General features: G+C 52.9%; 1 protein-coding gene across 1 annotated transcript in view; it reads left to right on the forward strand.

Moving 5' to 3' along the window:
* The first annotated feature begins 287 nt into the window (after window positions 1-287).
* The window catches only part of ACTN2 (actinin alpha 2), a 46,032-nt gene continuing 24,215 nt past the window's right edge, over window positions 288-22,104 (forward strand). The window contains 5 exon segments of the mRNA XM_059677754.1: window positions 288-559; window positions 16,032-16,146; window positions 17,290-17,409; window positions 19,282-19,368; window positions 21,042-21,129. Coding sequence (XP_059533737.1) covers window positions 434-559; window positions 16,032-16,146; window positions 17,290-17,409; window positions 19,282-19,368; window positions 21,042-21,129 — 536 coding nt within the window. The 5' untranslated portion in view covers window positions 288-433.

A 22,104-nucleotide genomic window follows, 5' to 3' on the forward strand; every position in this document is an offset into this window, starting at 1 on the left:
CGAGCGGCGTGTGGGCGTGGATGGGCGGGAAGTAGACAGGGAGCGGGCGGGGCGAGGGCTGGGGTGGGCGGGGCGTAGACAGGGAGTGGGCGGGGCGAGGGCGCGAATGGGTAGACAGGGAGCGGGCGGGGCTAAGGCTAGGGTGGGAGGGGCGTAGACAGGGAGCGGGCGGGGCGAGGGCTCGATGGGCCGGGCGTAGGCGCTAGTGGGCGGGGCGTGGGCGGGGCTCGCAGCCACGTGACGGGGCGCGGGTATTAAGCGGTGCTGAGCCGCTGGCCGCGGAGCAGGTGCTTCGCCCCGACCCAGCGCCCGCCCGCCCGCCCGCCTCCTCCTCGAGCCTCCGCGCCACCGCCCGCGCCCACCGCGTCTCAGCGCCTCCGCCGCCGCCCGTTAGTCAGTCCAAGTCCGCCCGCAGCCCCCGACACCCAGCGCCATGAACCAGATCGAGCCCGGCGTGCAGTACAACTACGTGTACGATGAGGACGAGTACATGATCCAGGAGGAGGAGTGGGACCGCGACCTGCTGCTGGACCCCGCCTGGGAGAAGCAGCAGAGGAAGGTCAGCCGGCGTGCCGTGTCCCCCCCGCGTGTCCGTGTCCCCCACGGGTCTGTCCCCCACGTGCCGTGTTCGTGCCCTCGGGCGCCGGCCGTGGGACGAGCTGTCCGGTCCTCGCAGCCGGGCGCCGGGTGAGAGGGGGCACGTCCGGGGACAGGCATGAAGCCAGGTGTCCTGTGCGCGCGCGTGTGAGTGACACGAGAGGACAAAGCGAACGGTGTTCAATGGTTCTGTCCGACTCCCATCAGACCAGACCCTGAGCCCGTGACCTTGGCCCCCGAGTTCCGCCTCCTGGCCCCGCTGTGCTCACAGGGCTGCCCCCCAACAGCCGCCGAAAACCCTTTCCCGAGTGTCCCGGGCTCCTTCGAGGGGGTGCTGCCTGAACCCTGGACACTCACGATAACGCCATGATGATTCACACTCTATTTATGGGTCCCTGAGGTCAGTGCCCGGGCCAGGGGCTGAGCCAGCCCTCAGCGCCCCGTGCCACCCCTGTTGGCACTCCCGGAGGCCCAGTGGAACATTCCACTCTTCAGGGTTTCTTCCTGATCCCTTGGCTGGGACAAGCAGGGATGCTCACCAGGAAGATAATCCCCCTCCTGCTGCCAGCGCAGACCTGCTAACCCAGCCTAGGAGGGCCTGCCCTGGCAGAGCAAAGCACCCTGTGCTTCCCCCTACTTGGGGGGTGTGGGGGGGAGGGTGGGGGGAAGGAGGGAGTGGAGCAACATGGATTTCCCTTCTTAGGTCCTGTTGCTAAGTGGATGACCTTTGTTGACCACATGTGTGCATGGAAGTGTGTGCATGGGAACCGCCACACCGACACTGTGCATGATCACACCATAGTTCACGCGAATCAGTATAGGACTGGGAGACACATCCGTCCTTCCCTCCCAACCGAATGTTAGCTGGAAGGAGAGAGATCTCATATTTGGATAATTATTAAATAACCAAGCAGCATTTCTGTTTTATTGTCCACCGTCTCTCTTAAAATACCATTATTATTGTTGTTGTTGTTTTAAAGCTTGAATTTAGCTACATTTCATTTCCCACCTTGGTTCCTAAGACTTCCAACCACCCCTACCTTCTTGGAAACAAGAGAATGGAAGTCATAAGTAGAAGTTGAATCTATAAAGGAAAAAATGAAAATCTCAAACCTTCCACGGTCTTTAATGACTTATTGCGAGGGAGATGTGTGGGCTGAGGATTATTAATGTGTCATTTGGACAAGCTGATGCATCACCGATCGGCAAGATGTGAAAAAGTGACTTTGATTCCTAGCAGTGAGTGTTTCTTTAAAAAAAAAATTTTTTTTCTTACAATTTTGATTGTTACATTTTTCATGGGTTAAAAAAAGCTTCTTTGTTTCAAAGATTTCTTTGTCCAGTGTCATAGCTCAGGAATTGGACAGATAGTCGGGGTCATGTGGTCATTGCCCATCACTTTTTAGACTAGACTAATCACAGTGGCTTCTGTTGGTTTTTGAAGTATGGTGCAGTCACAGAATAGAGCTAATGTCCGCTCCCAAATATCGACATAAGTCTTCTGCCATATTTAATTTTTTTTAAAATGTATTCACAATATTTTTGGATATAATGGCTTTGCAATTTTTTTTTTAGGTGTTGGTTTCCTGTGTTACTATTATAATTGTCTAGCACTTGAAGTATATCATTAAGAGATGATTATACTTTCTGATCCCGATTCCAGGTCATGCTAGAACGTTCAAAAATGAGAATTTATTTTCTTTCGTAAGATAGGCTGAGGGCTGTAGACACTGGGAGGAAACACACAGGCCCGAGCAGCTCCGGAAGGACCTCTGCTTCCACTTTTGGTATAAACGACTCGGGTCCCGGAGATAATATGGACCCGCGAGGGCTGTGCGGCCGAGCCCCGGCCTCTATTTCTGTCCGATGAGACACGCTGTTGGAACAGGGCGAGGGTGAATGCCTTTGCTTCTATTGTGGGCCACCTTCTCCACACTTGCCATTTCAGTGATATGCCGGGTATGAGATCTGTCAACAGATGCTGGTAGCACATGATGACGTCCGCAGGGTTAGGACGGACGCGGCGCCTAATTATAGCCAAGTGCAGAGTCTCGGGCTGTGGCCACCTTCACTGAGGAAGGACTTAGTAAAAGTGTAGCGCTGTTTTTGTTTTTTTTTAAATAAGAAATTAAAAAAATATATGCATATATATATTGATTGATTGATTACAGAGAAGAAGGGAGAGGGAGAGAGAGAGACATCAATGATGAGAGAGAATCATGGATCAGTGCCTCCTGCACGCCTCACACTGGGGATAGTGCCTGAAACCCGGGCCTGTGCCCTGACCTGGGAATTGAAACCATAACCTCCTGGTTCACAGGTCGATACTCAACAACCAAGCCACACTGGCCGGGCGAGAGATTTTTTTTTTAATTGTGGTAAATTCATATAACAAAATTTACCATCTTAACCATTTGCAAGTGCACAGTTCACTTGGATTAAGCACATTCACTTTGTTGTGTAACCACTTCCTAAACTCGTTTTATTTTGCTAAACCCAACTCTGAGTACCCACGAGCCCATAGCTTTCCATTGTCCCCTCTCCCAGCTCTGGCAGCCGCCTCGCACCCTCCTGGGGCTGTGAATTAGCCCCTCCCGGTGCGCCCTGTGAGTGGGCCTGTTGTGACTGGCTTACTTTACTGAGCAGAATGTTTTCCAAGTTCACCCACGTAGTAGCGTGTGTTAGAATTTCCTTCCTGTTTAAGGCTGAATACTATTCCATGGTCCGGAGAGACCACATTCTGTTTATCCTTTCGTCCGTCGAGGGGCGCCTGGGTTGCTTCCATTCTTGGGCTGTCGTAAATAAATACTAGTAATGCGGTTGTGAACGTGGGTGTGCAAACATCTCTTTATGACTCTGCTTTTAATTTGGTTGGTTTCATCCCCAGAAGTGAAATTTCTGGGTCCTGTGGTCATTGTTTTCAACTTTATGAAGAAGTGGGATCCTTTATCCAAAAGTGGGAAGTGCGGACGATGTTGCATTTGTCATGGGGACGGACAGGCGTTCCCACGCGCCCCCCCCCCCCTCTCAGGGCTGTTTAGCAAACGGGTAGGAATATTTGTATTCACATAACGTAGGCTCTTTGCACGGGACTTTAGAAACTTCCAGAGCTTCGGTGTTTACAGCGGTTCTCAACCTGTGGGTCGCGACCCCTTTCACAGGGGTCGCCTAAGACCATCGGAAAACACACATATAATTGCATATTGTTTTTGTGATTCATCACCATGCTTTCATGATGTACAATTTGTAACAGTGAAATGGGGGGTCACCACAGCATGAGGACTGTACTAAAGGGTCGCGGCGTTAGGAAGGCTGAGAACCACTGGGGGAGAAGCAAGCTTGCCCTGGCACCTGGGGACCACACTCAGCCCCTCATCGCTCCGCAGCCCGATCCCGAGGTGACCGGCCAGGACAGCAATGCCGAGTATGTGCGCTATCTCCCCACGCAGGGCGCTGTCTGCCGCTGGGGCGAACCTTTTAAGGAAATGGCTCCTGTTTCCGTACATAAGCGGCCTTGCCTTCTTAGTATGTGGTCGGCTAGAGGATGGGTCAACGCCCTGGCAGCTGTAGGAAGCATGGGAGTCCTTCATGGGGTCCACATTCAGACTTCCGATCGGCTTCCATCATTCCTAAAGAAACTGAAGTTCTGCATACGCTCAGTTTAAAAAATATATTTGGCCGAAACCGGTTTGGCTCAGTGGATAGAGCATCGGCCTGCGGACTGAAGGGTCCCAGGTTCGATTCCGGTCAAGGGCATGTGCCTGGGTTGCGGGCACATCCCCGGTGGGGGATGTGCAGGAGGCGGCTGGTCGATGTTTCTCTCTCATCGATGTTTCTGACTCTCTATCTCTCTCCCTTCCTCTCTGTAAAAAATCAATAAAATATATTTAAAAAAAAATATATATTTGTATTGATTTCAGAGAGGAAGGGAGAGGGGGAGGGAGAGATAGAAAACATCAATGATGAGAGAGAATCATCGATGGGCTGCCTCCTGCACACCCCCTACTGGGGATCGAGCCCACAACCTGGGCATGTGCCCTTGACTGGAATTGAACCTGGGACCCTTCAGTCCGAAGGTCGATGCTCTAGCCCAGCCGTGGGCAAACTACGGCCCACGGGCCGGATCCAGCCGTTTGAAATGAATAAAACTAAAAAAAAAAAAAAAAAAAAGACCGTACCCTTTTATGTAATGATGTTTACTTTGAATTTATATTAGTTCACACAAACACTCCATCCATGCTTTTGTTCCGGCCCTCCGGTCCAGTTTAAGAACCCATTGTGGCCCTCGAGTCAAAAAGTTTGCCCACCCCTGCTCTAACCACTGAGCCAAGCCAGCTGGGGCAGTAATGTGTTCATGTAACCAGTTAGCATGCTCAAAGCACCCTGACCTCACATCCATTATTTCATGGGACCCTCTCACCCACCCACAGGGATGAGGGCAGCAGCTGTGTCTGGATGTGACTGCTACTCAAGATGTGACGGAGGGGTGCGGTGGAGGGGTGCGGTGGAGGGGTGCGGTGGAGGGGTGCGAAGAGGAGATAGGCTCCACTGAAGCTAAAGATGCAGCTTCAGCCCAGCTGGTGTGGCTCAGTGGTTGAACATTGACCTATGAACCAGGAGGTCACGGTTCGATTCCCGGTCGGGGCACAGGCCCAGGTTGTGGGCTCGATCCCCAGTAGAGGGTGTGCGGGAGGCAGCCGATCCATGATTCTCTCTCCTCATTGATGTTTCTCTCTCTCCCCCTCTCTCTTCCTCTCTGAAATCAATAAAAATACATTAAAAAAGAAGAAAAAGATGCAGCTTCAAGTTGGAGAGAAAATGGATGGGTAACTGCGCCAGGACGTAGGGGTCGGGGATGGCGGGGCGAGCGTGGGCCTCACTGTCCAAGCAGGTTTTGAGCCCCAAGAGCCCCGTGCCTGGGGTGCCCGTATCGTTGGCAGAAGAGAGCGGAGTGGGTGCGGCCCCTCCTGGGGGCCCCAAGCACACCGGCCAGAGGCGATGGAGGCAGCCGTGAGGAAGTCACCCATTTGAGAGCGATCAGGAGGGATTAGGAAACGTATTAAATAAGCCGGTGTTGTTCCAGGGCAGGCGGTGGTATAAACCCTATTAAGCAGATATGATCTCACCCTTCGAGCGCCCGGACTCCAAGCTCAAGACAGCGGCATTGACAAGTAAGACAGCTAAGGCAGAGGGACTGTTGGCGCACCGGAGACAGTGTCCGGATGGAGAGCTAGGTATTATTTTTAAATTGTATTTTATTGATTTCAGAGAGGAAAGGAGAGGGGGAGAGAGAGAGAGAGAGAGAGACATCAATGATGGAAGAGAATCATTGCTTGGCTGCCTTCTGGGGATCGAGCCCACAACCCGGGCATGTGCTCTGACCAGGAATCGAACTGTGACCTCCTGGTTCCTAGGTCGATGCTTAACCACTGAACCACACTGGCCCGGCGAGAGCTAGGTATTTACGTGGTGTGTTATCAGGTGCAGGGCAGTGACCTGTAGTGCTGAGGGGCACGTCTTGTGTCCACATGCCATGGTGTGAAGGAGGGCTGGGGTCTCAGGTGGCCTTCAGTGTCTAGAGCGTGGTTCTCAACCTTCTGGCCCTTTATTTATTTTATTATTATTATTATTATTTTAAATATATTTTATTGATTTCTTACAGAGAGGAAGGGAGAAGGATAGAAAGTTAGAAACATCGATGGGAGAAACATCGATCAGCTGCCTCCTGCACACTCCCCACCGGGGATGTGCCCGCAACCAAGGTACATGCCCTTGACCGGAATCGAACCTGGGACCCTTGAGTCCGCAGGCTGACGCTCTATCCACTGAGCCAAACTGGTTAGGGCCTTCTGGCCCTTTAAATACAGTTCCTCATGTTGTGACCCAACCATACAATTATTTTCGTTGCTACTTCATCACTGTCATGTTGCTACTGTGATGAATCGTCATGTAAATATCTGATATGCAGGATGGTCTTAGGCGACCCTTGTGAAAGGGTCATTGGACCACCAAAGGGGTCGCGACCCACAGGTTGAGAACCGCCGATCTAGAGGAAGGTATGGATGGGCAGGCAGGTGGAGGCTTGCTATGGCCGTCACAGGTGCAGGAGTTCCAGGACAGAGTCGCCCTGTGACTGTCACCCTCCTCTGGGGACTGCCCTGCCCCTAGGCCGCTTAGCAAGGAAGGAACTCGCACCCCACTCGAGATGTCCCTTGCGTGTGGGCTGAGGGAGGAGTAGGACCCTGAGCTGGACACTTCGCGGATGCAGCTTCAGAGACTCAGAAGGCACCGCCGTGGCGCAGCTGGGACACCCACAGAGACGGGAGCTGGAGGGGGCGGGTGGGAGCTGCCGCTGAGCAGAGGAGCTGACTCGGAGAGCGCTGGAGCACAGTCTGGACTGTGCCCGTCTCCCTGGGAACAGCACTGGTTCCTCCGGAGAGAACGGAGAGCAGAGGTGGGGGTGCAGTGGGCTGGCGGCCGTGCCCGACGCATCTCAAAGGAAGGAGTGTCATTGGACACGAGGTTGGTCTCTACAGACGTCGGGGAACATGTTTTGCGCACACACGTGTCTGTATGAATCCACACACACACACACACACACACGCACACATACATGCTCCTTCCTTCCCCACAGTTTTCTAGATCAGAAACTAGGGATAGTTTCACCTATTTTTTTTTAGAGGAAGGGAGAGAGAGAAACATCAATGATGAGACAGAACCATTGATCGGCTGCCTCCTGCACACCTCACACCAGGGATCCAGCCCACAACCCGGGCAGGAATTAACTATGACCTCCTGGTTCATAGGTCGATGCTGTACCACTGAGCCACACCGGCCGGGTGGAACGCGTCTCTAGTGGATGACGTGGAGCCCCTGAGCTGTCGGAATGCCTTTGCTTTTCTTCCCGGAGAAATACCCTCTGGCTGTTCCATTGGCGCTCGCCCGTCAGCCTGAGGGTGGGGTTTGAATGGGTTTACTTGCTGGGACAGGACCCCGGGGTCTTGGCCGTGTGGAATATGGGGTATCTGTTAGCTCCTGAGATAAGTTATACCTCCACTGGAAGGCGTAACTAACTCCAGGATGTCAGGCACGACAGGAGAAGAAGACTTGTGGGAAGAAAGCACTTTTGTCTAAGAAAGCGGAAGGGATGCCCTGAGCATCCTGTGAATGTGGAGGGTTTCGCTCCCTCTGCCCACGTGTGAAGTCGGCCCCGACGGGATGTACTCTCTCCTCCTGCGCACCGATCTGATCATTGACCCTGTGACCTCCTCCAGGTCACAGGCCTGGGCCTCTCTTTGCTCCTGGGACCATTGCTTTTCCTGCTTTGAGTGGGGAGCTGGAGTCCGTTCTTGTCACAGATGGCCAGGGAGGAGCAAAGAACCTGGGCTCACAAATCGTACGCACGCTTCCCAGTTACTCTCTACAGACATGTTTTGAAATGATCGCAGAAGCCCTGACTGGTGTGGCTCAGTGGATAGAGCGTCGGCCTGCGGACTGAAAGGTCCCAGGTTCGATTCCGGTCAAGGGCATGTACCTTGGTTGCGGGCACATCCCCAGTAGGGTGTGTGCAGGAGGCAGCTGATCGATGTTTCTCTCTCATCGATGTTTCTCTCTATCCCTCCCCCTCTCTGTAAAAAATCAATAAAATATATTTAAAAAAAATAAATAAAACTCTACTAAGTACATTAGTCATTTGTACACATGATTAAAGAAAACATTGCTGTTTAAAAAAAAGAAAAAGAAATGATCGCAGAAGTCATAGGTATTCACTATAGAAAATGCAGATCCGCCCTGACCGCTGGTTTGGCTCAGTGGCTGAGGAGTCCCAGGTTCGATTCCGGTCAGGGGCATGTGCCTTGGTTGCGGGCATGTCCCCAGTGGGGGGTGTACAGGAGGCAGCTGATCGATGTTTCTCTCTCATGGGTGTTTCTGGCTCTCTGTCCCTCTCCCTTCCTCTCCGTGGAAAATCAATAAAATATATTTAAAAAAAGAAAAAGAAAGGAAATGCAGACCCTAGAAAAAAGTAGTGTTGACGTCTTGCCACATTGCCTACCAGGTCACTTTATGCTACAATATAGAAGCATATATTTATGGGTTTTATACTGTCCTGTATAATAAAAGCCTAATATGCAAATTGACCAAATGGCGGAACCACTGGCAGAATGACCGGTCGCCATGACGTGCACTGACCTCCAGGGGGCAGATGCTCAATGCAGGAGCTGCCCCCAGCCCCCAACCCCCCACCCCCAGGCCAGCCAAGGTGCGTGCCAGCAGGGGCCCCCCCGATTGCCCCACAGATCGGCCCTGATTGCCGGCCAGGCCTAGGGACCCTACCCATGCATGAATATTGTGCACCGGGCCTCTAGTAATATATAATTGTCTGAAATGGCTCAGGATACGAACACTTTCGTATATATTTTTGTCAACAGTCTCATTCAGCATGAGCCCTGGTAAGAGTTTGATGGAGGAGATCTCAGTCTGGGACCCTCCCGTGTGAGTGGGTAGGAGCTTTGGCAAGGCCCTGCTCCCGATTGTACAAATCCTTCTGTCACCCAGAGCTCTTCCCATATGTCCAGGACACCTGTAGACGCACCTGCTGGGGGGCTGTTGCTGGCTTAGAACTGTGTGCTCTGGCCCCAGCCGGTGTGGCTCAGTGGATAGAGCATTGGCCTGTGGACCAAAGGGTCCCGGGTTTGATTCCGGTCAAGGGCACTTACCTTGGTTGCAGGCTCCTTCCCGGCCGGGACCCTGGTTGGGGCTCATGCAGGAGGCAGCCAATCGCTGTGTTTCTCTCACATCCATGTTTCTCTCTGTCTTTCCCTCTCTCTCCCACTCTCTCTAAAAATCAATGGGAAAATATCCTCGGGTGAGGATTTAAAAAAAAAAAAAAGAACTGTGTGCTCTGCCCACAAGATGGGGGCGGAGAAGGGGGTGTGGGGCTGAGAGCTGTTTTGTTGTTAATGATGCTTAATCCCTCTGTGTAGCAGCCATGTATTTGGGTCCCTGAAAATAGTAACAGGATGATGAACTTGAATTAAAGAATACTTATTTTACCGTCTGTGTAGTACTAGCGGCTTCCCCCGTTGCGGCCTGGGCTGGACTGGGGCTGGGAGACATCAATGTGCCTTTCTTTAAGCTTGATTTCATCCTCAAGAAGAGAATGATGAGCCCGGCCGGTGTGGCTCAGTGGATGAGCATCGACCTGTGAACCAGGAGGTCACGGTTCGATTCCCGGTCAGGGCACATGCCCGGGTTGCGGGTTCCATCCCCAGTCTGGGGCGTGCAGGGGGCAGCCGATCCATGATTCTCTCTCATCATTAATGTTTCTATCTTTCTCCCCCTCTCTCTTCCTTTCTGAAATTAATAAAATAAAACAATAATTTTTTTTTTTAAAAGAAGATACTGATGAAAGCCCAATGAATGTTGCCACTGCCACAGTTGGGCCTGCCTGTCACAGAGCCATCCGTGCACATAATTACCGGGGCTCCAAGGGAACAAGTTATTTTGGGAAGCACGGCTCAGGACCGGTCGTATGCACGGCTGTTTGCGGGGAGGCTTAAAGGCTTGCTTACCAGAAAGTCCTCACAGGAATTCTCCACGCCGCTTGCCAGTGTGGGGGAGGCCGGTGTGACCCCACGGAGCGCCTGGCCCGTGGCTCCGTCGGGCGCCCGGCCGCAGGGTGCCGCCAAGCTCAGAGGGTCAGGCTCCAACGGCTTTCATGTGGCCCTTGAGGTGCCCACTATTTTATTTTATTTTTTACCTTTTAGAGCAAAAATGACTTCGACTGTGATTCTGAAGATGCGTGATTGGTTAGTTTAACATATGCTTCCAGCCTTAAAATAGTTTGTGAAGAATCTGCCTATTTCTCATCTTAACTCTTTTTTTTTTTTTCCATTTAACAGTTAAAGTGGAGAGTTTCATCAAGATCATGAACTGTTCTTTAGAGGAGAGAATGCTGTTATCTTTTTAAAAAATATATATTTTTATTGATTTCACAGAGGAAGGCGGGAGGGGAGGGAGGGTGGGAGAGAGAGAGAGAGAGAGAGAGAGAGAGAGAGAGAAACATCGATGATCGAGAATCATTGGTTGGCTGCCTCCTGTGCGCCCCACACTGGGGATCGAGCCTGCAACCCGGGCATGTGCCCTGACCGGGAATCGAACCGTGACCTCCTGGTTCATAGGTGGACGCTCAACCACTGAGCCCTGCCGGCCAGGCTGTTATACATATTTTTTATAATTAAGATTTTGTTTCAAGAATTTCAGAACACCCCTTGGAATTAATGTAGAGACCGCCTGGGTTGCAAACTGGCCTGGGGCGTCCGTGGCTCAGAGAAATGTCCGATGTCTACCCCGAGGGTTACAGAGATGTCAGGATGAGTAATTGCAGCTGAAAAGTAAGATTTAGGAGGATGAGCCCGGCCCGCGTGGCTTGGTGGTTGAGAGTCAACTTATGAACCAGGAGCTCACGGTTCAATTCCTAGTCAGGGCACATGCCTGGTTGCAGACTCGATCCCCAGAAGGGGGTGTGCAGGAGGCAGCCGATCCATGATTCTCTCTCATCACTGATGTTTCTCTCTCTCCCTCTCCCTTTCTCTCTGAAATAAATAAAAATATATTTTAAAAAAAATTTAGGAGGATGAGTAAGAAGGACTCCTGAGAGTGGTAATGAAATGATTTGTAGAATATTTTCTTGAGCAGGGAGGACATGAACAGATGGCAGTACACTAGCTTCTAGATCAACGTAGGATCTTTATGAAACCGTGAGCAATTCTAAATAATTCAACCCAAACGCAGTATTATTTATGGAGACCCGTGTAAGAGGGAACATGGGGACACATGTGGGATCTCAGATGAAGCGTTTGCCATGGAGAAGGAATGCCGTAAGCCGAGACCGAAGACAGTTGTCATTTCCACAGGACGAGAGGGCATAGTGTAATTTAAGACCCACTAGCGACAGACTCCAGCTAGTTCTGCGTATCATTCTCGTGTACCAGTTCCTATGTGTCTTCATCAAAATCGAAAAAATTAGACTGGAACAGTAAACATTTTAGCTTATTTGAATCTTGGGCCTCTTTTTAGAAAAAGGGCTCTAAACCTGTGCCATGTTTCTCTCTCATCTGCACTCCTGCCTGAGTGCTTAATAAAGTGAGTTATGGTGGGGGGTGGGGGGGAAGGCAATTCTTTAAGGTAAAATCATGACATATAAATATAAAAAACAGACATGGATGATACATTTCCTCAGTTCAAAATTCAAGTGGGCCCGGCTGGTGTGGCTCAGTGGTTGAGTGTCAACCTATGAACCAGGAGGTCACGGTTCAGTTCCCAGTCAGGGCACATGCCTGGGTTGCGGGCTCAATCCCCAGTAGGGGGCGTGCAGGAGGCAGCCAATCAATGATTTTCTCTCATCATTGATGTTTCTCTCTCTCCCCCTTTCCCTTCCTCTCTGAAATAAATAAAAATCTATCTATCTATCTATCTATCTATCTATCTATCTATCTAGCTATCTATCTAGTAGAGGCCCGATGCATGAAATTTGTGCAAGAGTAGTCCTTCCCCCAGCTGCCAGCACCGGCTTCCCTCTTGTACCCAGGACCCAGGCTTTCCTTGCAGCCCCAGCTTCGTCCGGAAGGTCGTCCGGAAAGACGTCTGGCCTAATTAGTATATTACCCTTTTATTATTATTGTGCGTGCGTGCGCGCGCACACACACACACACACACACACACACACACACACACATATCCTCATTAGCCATTTCCTCTTTCCAAAACCCACAGCTTTAATCTGCTTCACCCTTTTTGGGAGTTAGGGATTAGATGCCACATATCCAAGAGGCCATTGCTTAAACCCGAGTTAGTCTGGGCTACGTTTGGCTTTGTTAAAAACCCGAAGAAGCATTTTTTTTTTTTTTCCTGCTGTGAGGCAGCCTCAGAATTTTACTTTTCTTTGCGTTTTCCAAACAGCCCGGGGACTAAATGGCGTTGGTCCGTGAGCCCGGCAGTCGGAGCCTGAAATCCCCGGCTTGGCATTTCTGAGTGAAAACAGGCGCGCGAGGGCCCAGCCTCCAGCTGTCTTTAACCTGCTCGCCTGCAGCCTCATCCCCGAGCCCCAGCCTATTTTTAGATGCCCTCGGCTGCCAGGTTGCCTTTTCATTTTCACAAGGTTGCGCTTTTTTTGGCAAGATAACCGAGAGTCCTTTGGAACATTTACGGATTCTGTAGTTAAGGTTGACATGGTAATTATCCTTTTTCAAAGCCTGAAACTTGAGCAGATGCAGATTTTTAGCTCCTCCATCTTTTTTCTTTTTTTTTTTCCAATTTGAAAAATCTGATTGGCCCGGCCAGTGTGGCTCAGTGGTTGAGTGTCGATCCAGGACCCAAGAGGTCACTGGTTTGATTCCCGTTCAGGGCATATGACTGGGTTGTGGGCTTGATCCCAGTAGGGGGCATGCAGGAGGCAGTGGATTGATTATGTCTTTCTCTCTCATTGATGTTTCTATCCCTGTATCCCTCTCCCTTCCTCTCTAAAAATCAACAAGAACATACTTAAAAAAAAATAAATAAAATATCTGATTGATGTTCTCTCTGATTTGTCCCAGAAAGTCTGACAAATAAGATGCCACTAACACATACATACTGATGCCACTGGGTCCCGGGCACCTGCTGCTGGCAATGTTTGTGTCCTTCGTGCCCCTTAATTTGAGATTGTTGGGCATCCTGACACTGGTAAAAAGAGATCTGAAATCCCGCATGCAGGCAGAATTTGTTGGGGTGAACTGACGGGAAAGGCTGCCTTCTTTCTTACTTTGTCTTTGAGTGATGGCATTGGTGTTCATGCGTTTCCCTGGAACCCATGTGAAAAGCAGTAGTTTGCTCCTGCTTTAGACGTCTCAGTGAAGTTGTGATGCAAATGGTCACCGTTTAAACCTGAAGTGTGGAAGAGTTGAATGGGCACCGATTCTGTATATGTGAATTGAGGTGCACCTGCTGGGTGCTGGGTTCTGCAGGCGGCACGAGGGGGAAGAAGGCAGAATTGAGCCCGGCTGGTGTGGCTCAGTGGTCGAGCATTGACCTAGGAACCAAGAGGTCACGGGTTGGATTCCTGGTCAAGGGCACATGCCTGGGTTGCAGGCTCCATCCCCAGTAGGGGGCGTGCAGGAGGCAGCTGATCAATGATTCTCTCTCATCATTGATGTCTCTCTCTCTCTCCCTTCCTCTCTCTGAAACAAAACAAATTTTAAAAAAACAGTGCAGCCCTCTGGGGAAGATACACTACAGGGGAGGTGAGCTGACTTGCCCACACCCGACACGGAGCCAGGCTGCAGATTTTGAGGGATTGCTAAAGGGAGCTGTTGCCTGCACTGCTATCTCACAGGATCTAGGAGACGAAGGAGGGATTTGTGGGCGGGGAACGAAAGGGCTGCTCACTGTGGCGTTAGATGTTTACGACAGTTATGGGGACATTCAGGCCCCAGATGGACGTCCAAGACATCTGGTCACTGATGGCAGCACAGGCAAGATCCTTAGAGTCAACTCTCTCCTACGTACATACCTCCTGTTTGACACCATGTCTTTTTTTAAATGTTTTTATCGATGGGAATCGAACCATGACCTCCAGGTTCCTAGGTCGACACTCCACCACTGAACCACACCAGCCGGGCCCACTTGAATTTTGAGCCGAGGAAATGGATTACTCATTCTTAGACACTTTCTTCTGTTTAGGCCTAAAATCTGCTTGTGTTTTAGGGAAAGTAAAGACGAGCGTAGGCTGTCCGGGGGGAATTTTATTGTTGCCAATCCAAGAAAATGCCTCTCTTTTCTCTTGGCCCTTGAATGTAACGCCTTCACATTTTTCTTGCAATAAGGGACTCCGAGTCCGGTTTGAAAAATCCTAAAAAACATTTTTATGGAAACTGTCCGCTTGTGGTCGTCCCTGGAACAGCCTGCTTTGGAGAGGTTCGTTTTCCGCCTCTAACTGGGCCTGTCGGTGCGCCTCCGCCCGTGTGGCCTGCGGGCACTTTGTTCCCGAGCCCAGCAGCTGTTGCGAGACTCGGGGACAGTGTGCATTCTTAGCCCGCAGCTGCCAGGAGGGTTTCTAATCTGGTTCTGGCAGGAAATCGTGCCCAAGTGGAAGCCAAGTTAAAAGACGCTTGAAAAGTAAACAGAATGACTTTGGATGCCGCTTCGTATGCCGCCCACCTCTCCTCTGAAGATCGCGGGAAATTTGTTAACCTGACTACACCCCGAGCCCTCAGGGCAGGGCCCTGTCTAATTGTCTTGCAGTCCAGGTCTGTGTCAGGAGGTTCTTGTTGCCACTGCTACTAATTTAAAAGTATATATATACTTTTATTGATTTTAGAGAGGGAGAGAGAGATAGAAACGTCAATGGTGAGAGAGAATCATGGATCAGCTGCCTCCTGCACACCCCACACTGGGGATGGAGCCTGAAACCCGGGCATGTGCCCTGACCGGGAATCGAACCCTGACCTCCTGTTTCATAGGTCGACACTCAACCACTGAGCCATGCCAGCCAAGGCTGCTATGGATTTTTTAGTGATTGATGCTGCAAATCGGTTCGACTGGCTTAGTTACTAACTTAACACTGCTGTTCCTCCAGGGTTATGCGTGGTTAGGGTGAGGGGTCCCTCCCGTCTCCCCTTTTCGCTACACCACACCACCCACCTCTGCTCCAAAGTACGACATCTGAGCAGGCAGGCTGATTTTTGTTGTGTAAGTGCGTCCTGATTTAGTTCATGTTCCCTACCATACAAAAGGTTTTCAGAAGGTTTCTTTTCAAACTGACGGCAAAAGGTCCTCAGGTTGGTGCACCCAGTAAAAGGTGTGGGTCTACGAAAGAGGACGTTTTACTAAAACCTTGTCCTTGGGCCTCAAATCATTTCTTGCACCACATTCTGTTTGATGCCCAAGGAGCGCCAGCCTCTTAGACCCCCCTCAGCACGCATGAGAGGCCGCACGTGGTCCCCGTGAAGAGTGTGCCCGTGCTGATCCGCACGTGTTCCCTGTTAAGTGTGTGCCCGTGCTGATCCGATCGCACGTGTTCCCCGTGGAGCATGTGCCCGTGCTGATCCGATCGCACGTGTTCCCCGTGGAGCGTGTGCCCGTGCCAATCCGCACGTGTTCCCCGTGGAGCGTGTGCCCGTGCCGATCCGCACGTGTTCCCTGTTAAGTGTGTGCCCGTGCTGATCCGCACGTGTTCCCTGTTAAGTGTGTGCCCGTGCTGATCCGCACGTGTTCCCTGTTAAGTGTGTGCCCGTGCTGATCCGCACGTGTTCCCTGTTAAGTGTGTGCCCGTGCCGAGACGCACGTGTTCCCCGTGGAGCGTGTGCCCCTGTGTGATATTATTGCAAATTGGTTTGCACATGTCCCCATGGCGCGCGTGCCCCTGAGCCCGCGCTGAGCCGCACATTCTCTTGCAGACCTTCACGGCCTGGTGCAACTCGCACCTGCGGAAAGCCGGCACCCAGATCGAGAACATCGAGGAGGACTTCAGGAACGGCCTGAAGCTCATGCTGCTGCTGGAGGTCATCTCAGGTCTGTGGGCGCCTCACCCCGCACAGCGCATGTGCGTGCGTGTGCGCGCACGTCTGCGTGTGCGTGAGCGTATGTCTACGTCTGTGTGCGTGAGCGTGCGTCTGCGTGTGCGCGTGAGCGTGCGTCTGCGTGTGCGTGAGCGTGCGTCTGCGTGTGTGCGTGAGCGTGCGTCTGCGTGTGCGTGTGCGTGCGTCTGCGTACGTGCGTCTGCGTGTGCGTGCGTCTGCGTGCGTGCGTCTGCGTGTGCGTATGTCTACGTCTGCGTGCGTGAGCGTGCGTCTGCGTGTGTGCGTGAGCGTGCGTCTGCGTGTGCGTATGTCTACGTCTGCGTGCGTGGGCGTGCGTCTGCGTGTGCGTGAGCTTGCGTCTGCGTGCGTCTGCGTACGTGCGTCTGCGTGAGCGTGCGTCTGCGTGTGCGTGAGCGCATGTTTACATCTGTGTGCGTGAGCGTGCGTGAGCGTGCGTGTGCGTGTGCGTGAGCATATGTCTACGTCTGCGTGCGTGAGCGTGCGTCTGCGTGTGCGTGAGCGTGCGTGTGCATGTACGTGCGTCTGCGTACGTGCATGTGCGTGACCGTGAGTTTGCGTGAGCGTGAGCGTATGTCTACGTCTGCGTGCATCTGCGTGAGCGTGCGTCTGCGTGAGAGCAGGCGTGGCCCAGGCACAGAGGCTGCAGCACACCTTCCCTGGGAGCCCGCTGGGCAAGAACGCGGAGCTGTTGGGAAGGAAAGCCTCTGGAGGGGCAGTCGGCCGGGGTTGTTCTGTGTGAAAAGGGAGTGTGTTCTGTTCACAACTGACACCTTAGGGTAGTGTTTATACCACCCACCGCGTAACAAAGTAGAAGGAAAATTGACGTATATGGCGGCCCCATGCTGCTCTCTCCGCTTTTTTTAAAAAAATATTTGTATTGATTAGAGAGAGTAAGAGAGAGAGAGACATCACTGATCGGCTGCCTCCCGCGCGCCCCCTACTGGGGATGGAGCCCACAACCCAGGCCCGTGCCCCGACCAGGAATGAACCCTGACCTCCTGGGTCAGAGGTCGAGGCTCACCCACTGAGCCACCCGCCTGGCGGGATGCTGGCAGTTTGATTCTGCAGCGGGGGCTGCTTTCTCTGTCTACACTGACCGGCTTTCATCCGACAGGGGAGCGGCTGCCCAAGCCCGACCGGGGAAAAATGCGCTTCCACAAAATCGCCAACGTGAACAAAGCCTTGGATTACATCGCCAGCAAAGGCGTGAAGCTGGTGTCCATCGGGGCGGAAGGTGAGCGGCCGCGGGGGCCTCGCGGGGGCTGTGGGCCTGCGCTGGGTGCCCGCGTGGGTCCGGCTCCCCGCCAGGCTCCGAGCACAGAGAGCGGAGCAGAGACGATGCCCTGAGTGGCGGGCCAGGCTCTAGGGCAGCGGTTCTCAACCTGGGGGTCGAACGACCCTTTCACAGGGGTCGCCTAAGACCATCGGAAAACACATATATAATTACATACTGTTTTTGTGATTCATCACTATGCTTTCATGATGTTCAATTTGTAACAATGACATTGGGGGTCCCCACAACATGAGGAACTGTATTACAGGGTCGCGGCATCAGGAAGGTTGAGAACCGCTGCTCTAGGGCTTTCTGTAAAGAGAATAGAGGCGAATGTAATGCCGTCCTCTTCAGAGTACAGGAGTGAGACAGAATGTATGCATCCCAACGATGCTCGGTGAGAACCAATCAATAGGAAGGAAGTGACCTGTTATTCTCGAGAGGAGAAAGGGATCCCTGTGAGTGAGGCAGGAGCCGAGACACACCTGCCCGTCATGATGCACACCTGCCCCATGAACCTGCCCCATGATGCGCACCTGCCCCATGAACCTGCCCCACGATGCACACCTGCCCCATGAACCTGCCCCATGATGCACACCTGCCCCATGAACCTGCTCCATGATGCACACCTGCCCCATGAACCTGCCCCATGATGCACACCTGCCCCATGAACCTGCCCCATGATGCACACCTGCCCCATGAACCTGCCCCATGATGCGTACCTGCCCCATGAACCTGCCCCATGATGCACACCTGCCCCATGATGCACACATGCCCCATGAACCTGCCCCATGAACCTGCCAGCCGGGGGCTGGAGGCAGGACCAGGCTGACCATGAGCCTGTGCTCTCTATGTCACTACAGTGGTCCCCCCATGTCCACCGTTTCACTTTCCACGGTCAACCATGGTCTGAAAATACTAAATGGAAAATTCCAGAAATAAACAACATATCAGTTTTATTTTCTTTAAATATATTTGTATTGATTTCAGAGAGGAAGGGAGAGGGAGATAGAAACATCAATGATGAGAGAGAATCATGGATCGGCTGCCTCCTGCACGTCCCACACTGGGGATCGAGTCCGCAACCGGGGCCTGTGCCCTGACTGGGAATCGAACCTTGACCTGGTTTGTAGGTCGACGCTCAACTACTGGGCCATGCCAACTGGGCAACAATATATACATTTTAAAGTATACAGCGTTCTGAGTAGTGTGGCGAGTCTTGCTCTGTCCCACTCCATTCTGGGATGGGAATCAATCATCCTTTTGTCCCTCATCTCCACGCTGTCTGTGCTCCCCACCGGTCAGTCACTTGGCCCAGTGGTTCTCGGGTCCACTTGGGTTCAAGTCACCCTTAGTCATGGCCCAGAAACGCGCAGGGAGTGGCGCTGGCAATTCGGATGCGCCAAAGAGAAAGTGCATCCCTTACGTGCAAAGGGTGTGATGTTTAGGGGTGAGCACTGTCCTCGGTTTCAGGCATCCACTGGGTCCTTGGAATGTGCCCCCCGAGGAAAAAGGGGCACAAGTGTATTTAGAACTTTAGCTCATCTCATCTTTACACTTTGGAAACTCGGGCACTGTATTTAGTGATTACGCCTAGGTAAGCCCTGTGCTTGGTATTAACTCAGAATTCATTTAAACAGGAGACGTTTGGTTAAGAATTTTTAACTAGGCACACCTCAACACCTGTGGAAACATAAGCTGGTCTTTCCATACGTATTTTTTCCAGTAGCTCTGAAGCCAAGACGTACGGGAAGCATGACTTACAGGAACACTGCAGGGTCTGGTTGTGTTACCTTTACTCTAGCCTGTTGTCGGCTTTTCCTTCCCCTAAAGAAATCGTGGACGGCAACGTGAAGATGACGCTGGGCATGATCTGGACCATCATCCTCCGCTTTGCCATCCAGGACATTTCAGTTGAAGGTAAAGACGGGGTTAAAATCGGATTGCGTCAAGAGACTTGGAGCACGTTGTCAGCGGAGCTTACAAGCTAAAGCTTGAATCTGGTGGCATAAAAGCGAACAGTCACCTACGTGATTGAAGGAAGGACCCTGGGACCCTTTGGGGTACCGGTGGACGGTCCCACCAACTGAGCCAGCGCAGTGCAGCGGCAATGGTGGGAGCCTCTCCACCTCTGCAGCAGTCAGACCTCCCCCAGGGCTCCTGGACATCGAGAGGGTGCAGGCTGGGCTGAGGGACCCTCCTGAGTGCACGTATTTCATGCACCGGGCCTCTAGTATACTAATAAGGTCTGAGAACTTCCTCTTGCTCCTTAGCAAGAATTTGCTAGACAAGAGACACGAGCAGGGGAATCATTCAAATTATTCTTCCAGCACAGGAGACTTGGGGACTGTTTATTTCAACTGGGTTTTAGGTCAAAGAAAAATCTGAACTATTTATCATAATTGAGTGGCTTGGAGGAGCCGTTTGGATCTGCCAGAAGCAAGTGCCAGGCGACATTAGACGCTGTTGATAATACCAGACCGAGTGGCTTATACGACAGACATGTATTTTCTCACAGTTGAAAGCCCTCGACCGGGTGATAAATGGCTGCCTTCTTGCTGTGTCCTCACGTAGCAAGGAGAGACAGACAAACAGAACTTGTGCATGTGCGTGCAAGCACTCTGATCTCTCTTCTTAGAGCGGCACTAATCCCATCATGAGGGCCCCACCCTTGTGACCTCATCTAACCCTAGTGCCTCCCAAAGGCTATATTTCTAAATACCATCACTGGTGATTAGGGCTTCAAATATGGATATTTTTTGGGGGGGTCAGGGAGAGCACATTCAGTCCATACAGAAATGTACGCGATTTGTTGGGGAAAGGCCTGTGGAGGAGGAAGTGAGAGAGCAGATGATGCCAGAGAGAGCCTTCAGGCCAAAGCACTTGGCTGACACCCGTGCTGGGGAAGAGGAGGGAGGGTTTGGGGAGGAAGAGTCGCTCTGCAGTGGAGAGGGGCAGCCTGAGGAAGTGTGCCTGGGGAGGGCGGGGGTGTGGCACCTGGGAAGGCCAGGGTGAGGCAGATGGGAGGGCAGGGGTGTGGTTGGAGAGGGCAGGGGTGTGGCAGCTGGGGCATCCATGCCTGCTCTGTTCTCCCAGCAGCAGGAGTCTGAGCCACATAGGGGGGTGGGGGTGGAGGTGGGGCGGTGGGGGTGGGGGGGTTAACCTGGTCAAAACTCAAGTGGCTGAACTTGAAATTCACTAATAAAAATCTTCAGTGCAAAATCTCTGGGTAAGGGTACACCTTTGGGACAGGTGGCCTCTGTGAGTTCCGTTTCCCTAAGAATATAAATTGCGCAGGAGGCGAGTGACAGGTGCGTGGCGTCATGAACCGTGTACACGTAGACAGCTTTCACAGGCAGCTGCGTCCCCAGGGCCCCGAGGTCTGGTTTTAGGTGTGTGGCGTCATAATCCGCAGCCGCACCGCCCTGTCCGCCGTGAGCCCCTAAGTGTGGCCAGGCACAGGCTCCTCTCTGTCCTCGCGCCCGGAGGGCGAGGGGGAGGATGCTGGGGCGCTGGCCCCTGGGACGGAGCCACAGTTGGGCCAGTGACGCGGTGAGCGTGTCCCCGGGGACACTTCTTGGCTGTCGTTGCAGAAACCTCCGCCAAGGAAGGCCTGCTGCTGTGGTGTCAGCGGAAAACCGCTCCGTACCGAAATGTCAACATTCAGAACTTCCACACCAGGTGGGCTCGGGCCGGGGTCCTCGCCTGCTGGGGAGCCCCAGGCGGGGCGCGTGTGTGTCCGCCTCTCGCTGAGGGCGTTCGTGTTTGTAGCAGGACTTCGGCTGTAGGTTTAGGGCTTCGCAGGGGAACCACGCGACTCGGGTGGGGGATGCTGGTGACACAGCTGAGTGAGTGAGTGAGTGGGTGGGTGGTATGTGGCGCCAGCCGGGGCCTTCAGGACGTGGGGGGTGAGAAGCCGCCCTCCCGGGCCTGCGCCCCACCTGGGCGAGGGCAGGATGGCTCCTCGGTGGGGAGGAGAGACCAAGCAGGTCTGCGATCCCAGGGCCTGGCCACACCCCGGTCCTTCTGCTCCCGAATCAGCTTCGTGTGTTGGAATTCAAGTGAAGTAGGGGCCCGGCCGGTGTGGCTCAGGGGTTGAGCATTGACTTCTGAACCAGGAGGTCACGGTTCGATTCCCCGTCAGGGCACAGGCCCGGGCTGCGGGCTCGATCCCCAGTGCGGGGCGTGCAGGAGGCAGCCCATCGATGATTCTCTCTCATCACGGATGTTCCTCCTCCCCTCCCTTCCTCTCTGAAATAAATCAGAGTATATTTTGAAAATTGCTTTATGAGGAAGGACAGAGGCTACCTGGGACCAAGAGTGGCCTCCCAGGAGTGTGAGAACCCTGGGAGGAGTCTGTGTGCTGGGCATGTCAGGGTCAGCAGCCCTGGGTGAGGCCAGAACAGAGCCTGGAGGCAGGGGGCAGGAAGCAGTCGGGATGGAGGGACAGTGACGGAGGCGCCAGCTGTCTTCCTCCTGTCCCTCCCGGTGCTCCCAGCCCAGAACCAGCCCAGGAGGCAATGGGGAGGGGGCCAGGCAAGGGGGGCCCGGAGCTGAACGTGGGAAGCGGACACCCAGGGGGTGGCAGTCCGTGGGGACCCCGGGATGAAGACTGGTGTTCGAGGAAGGGGCCCAGGTCCCTGGGGCCTGAGTGCA

The sequence above is a fragment of the Myotis daubentonii genome, chromosome 20 (genome assembly GCF_963259705.1).
Source record: "Myotis daubentonii chromosome 20, mMyoDau2.1, whole genome shotgun sequence".
Taxonomy (NCBI): Eukaryota; Metazoa; Chordata; class Mammalia; order Chiroptera; family Vespertilionidae; genus Myotis; species Myotis daubentonii.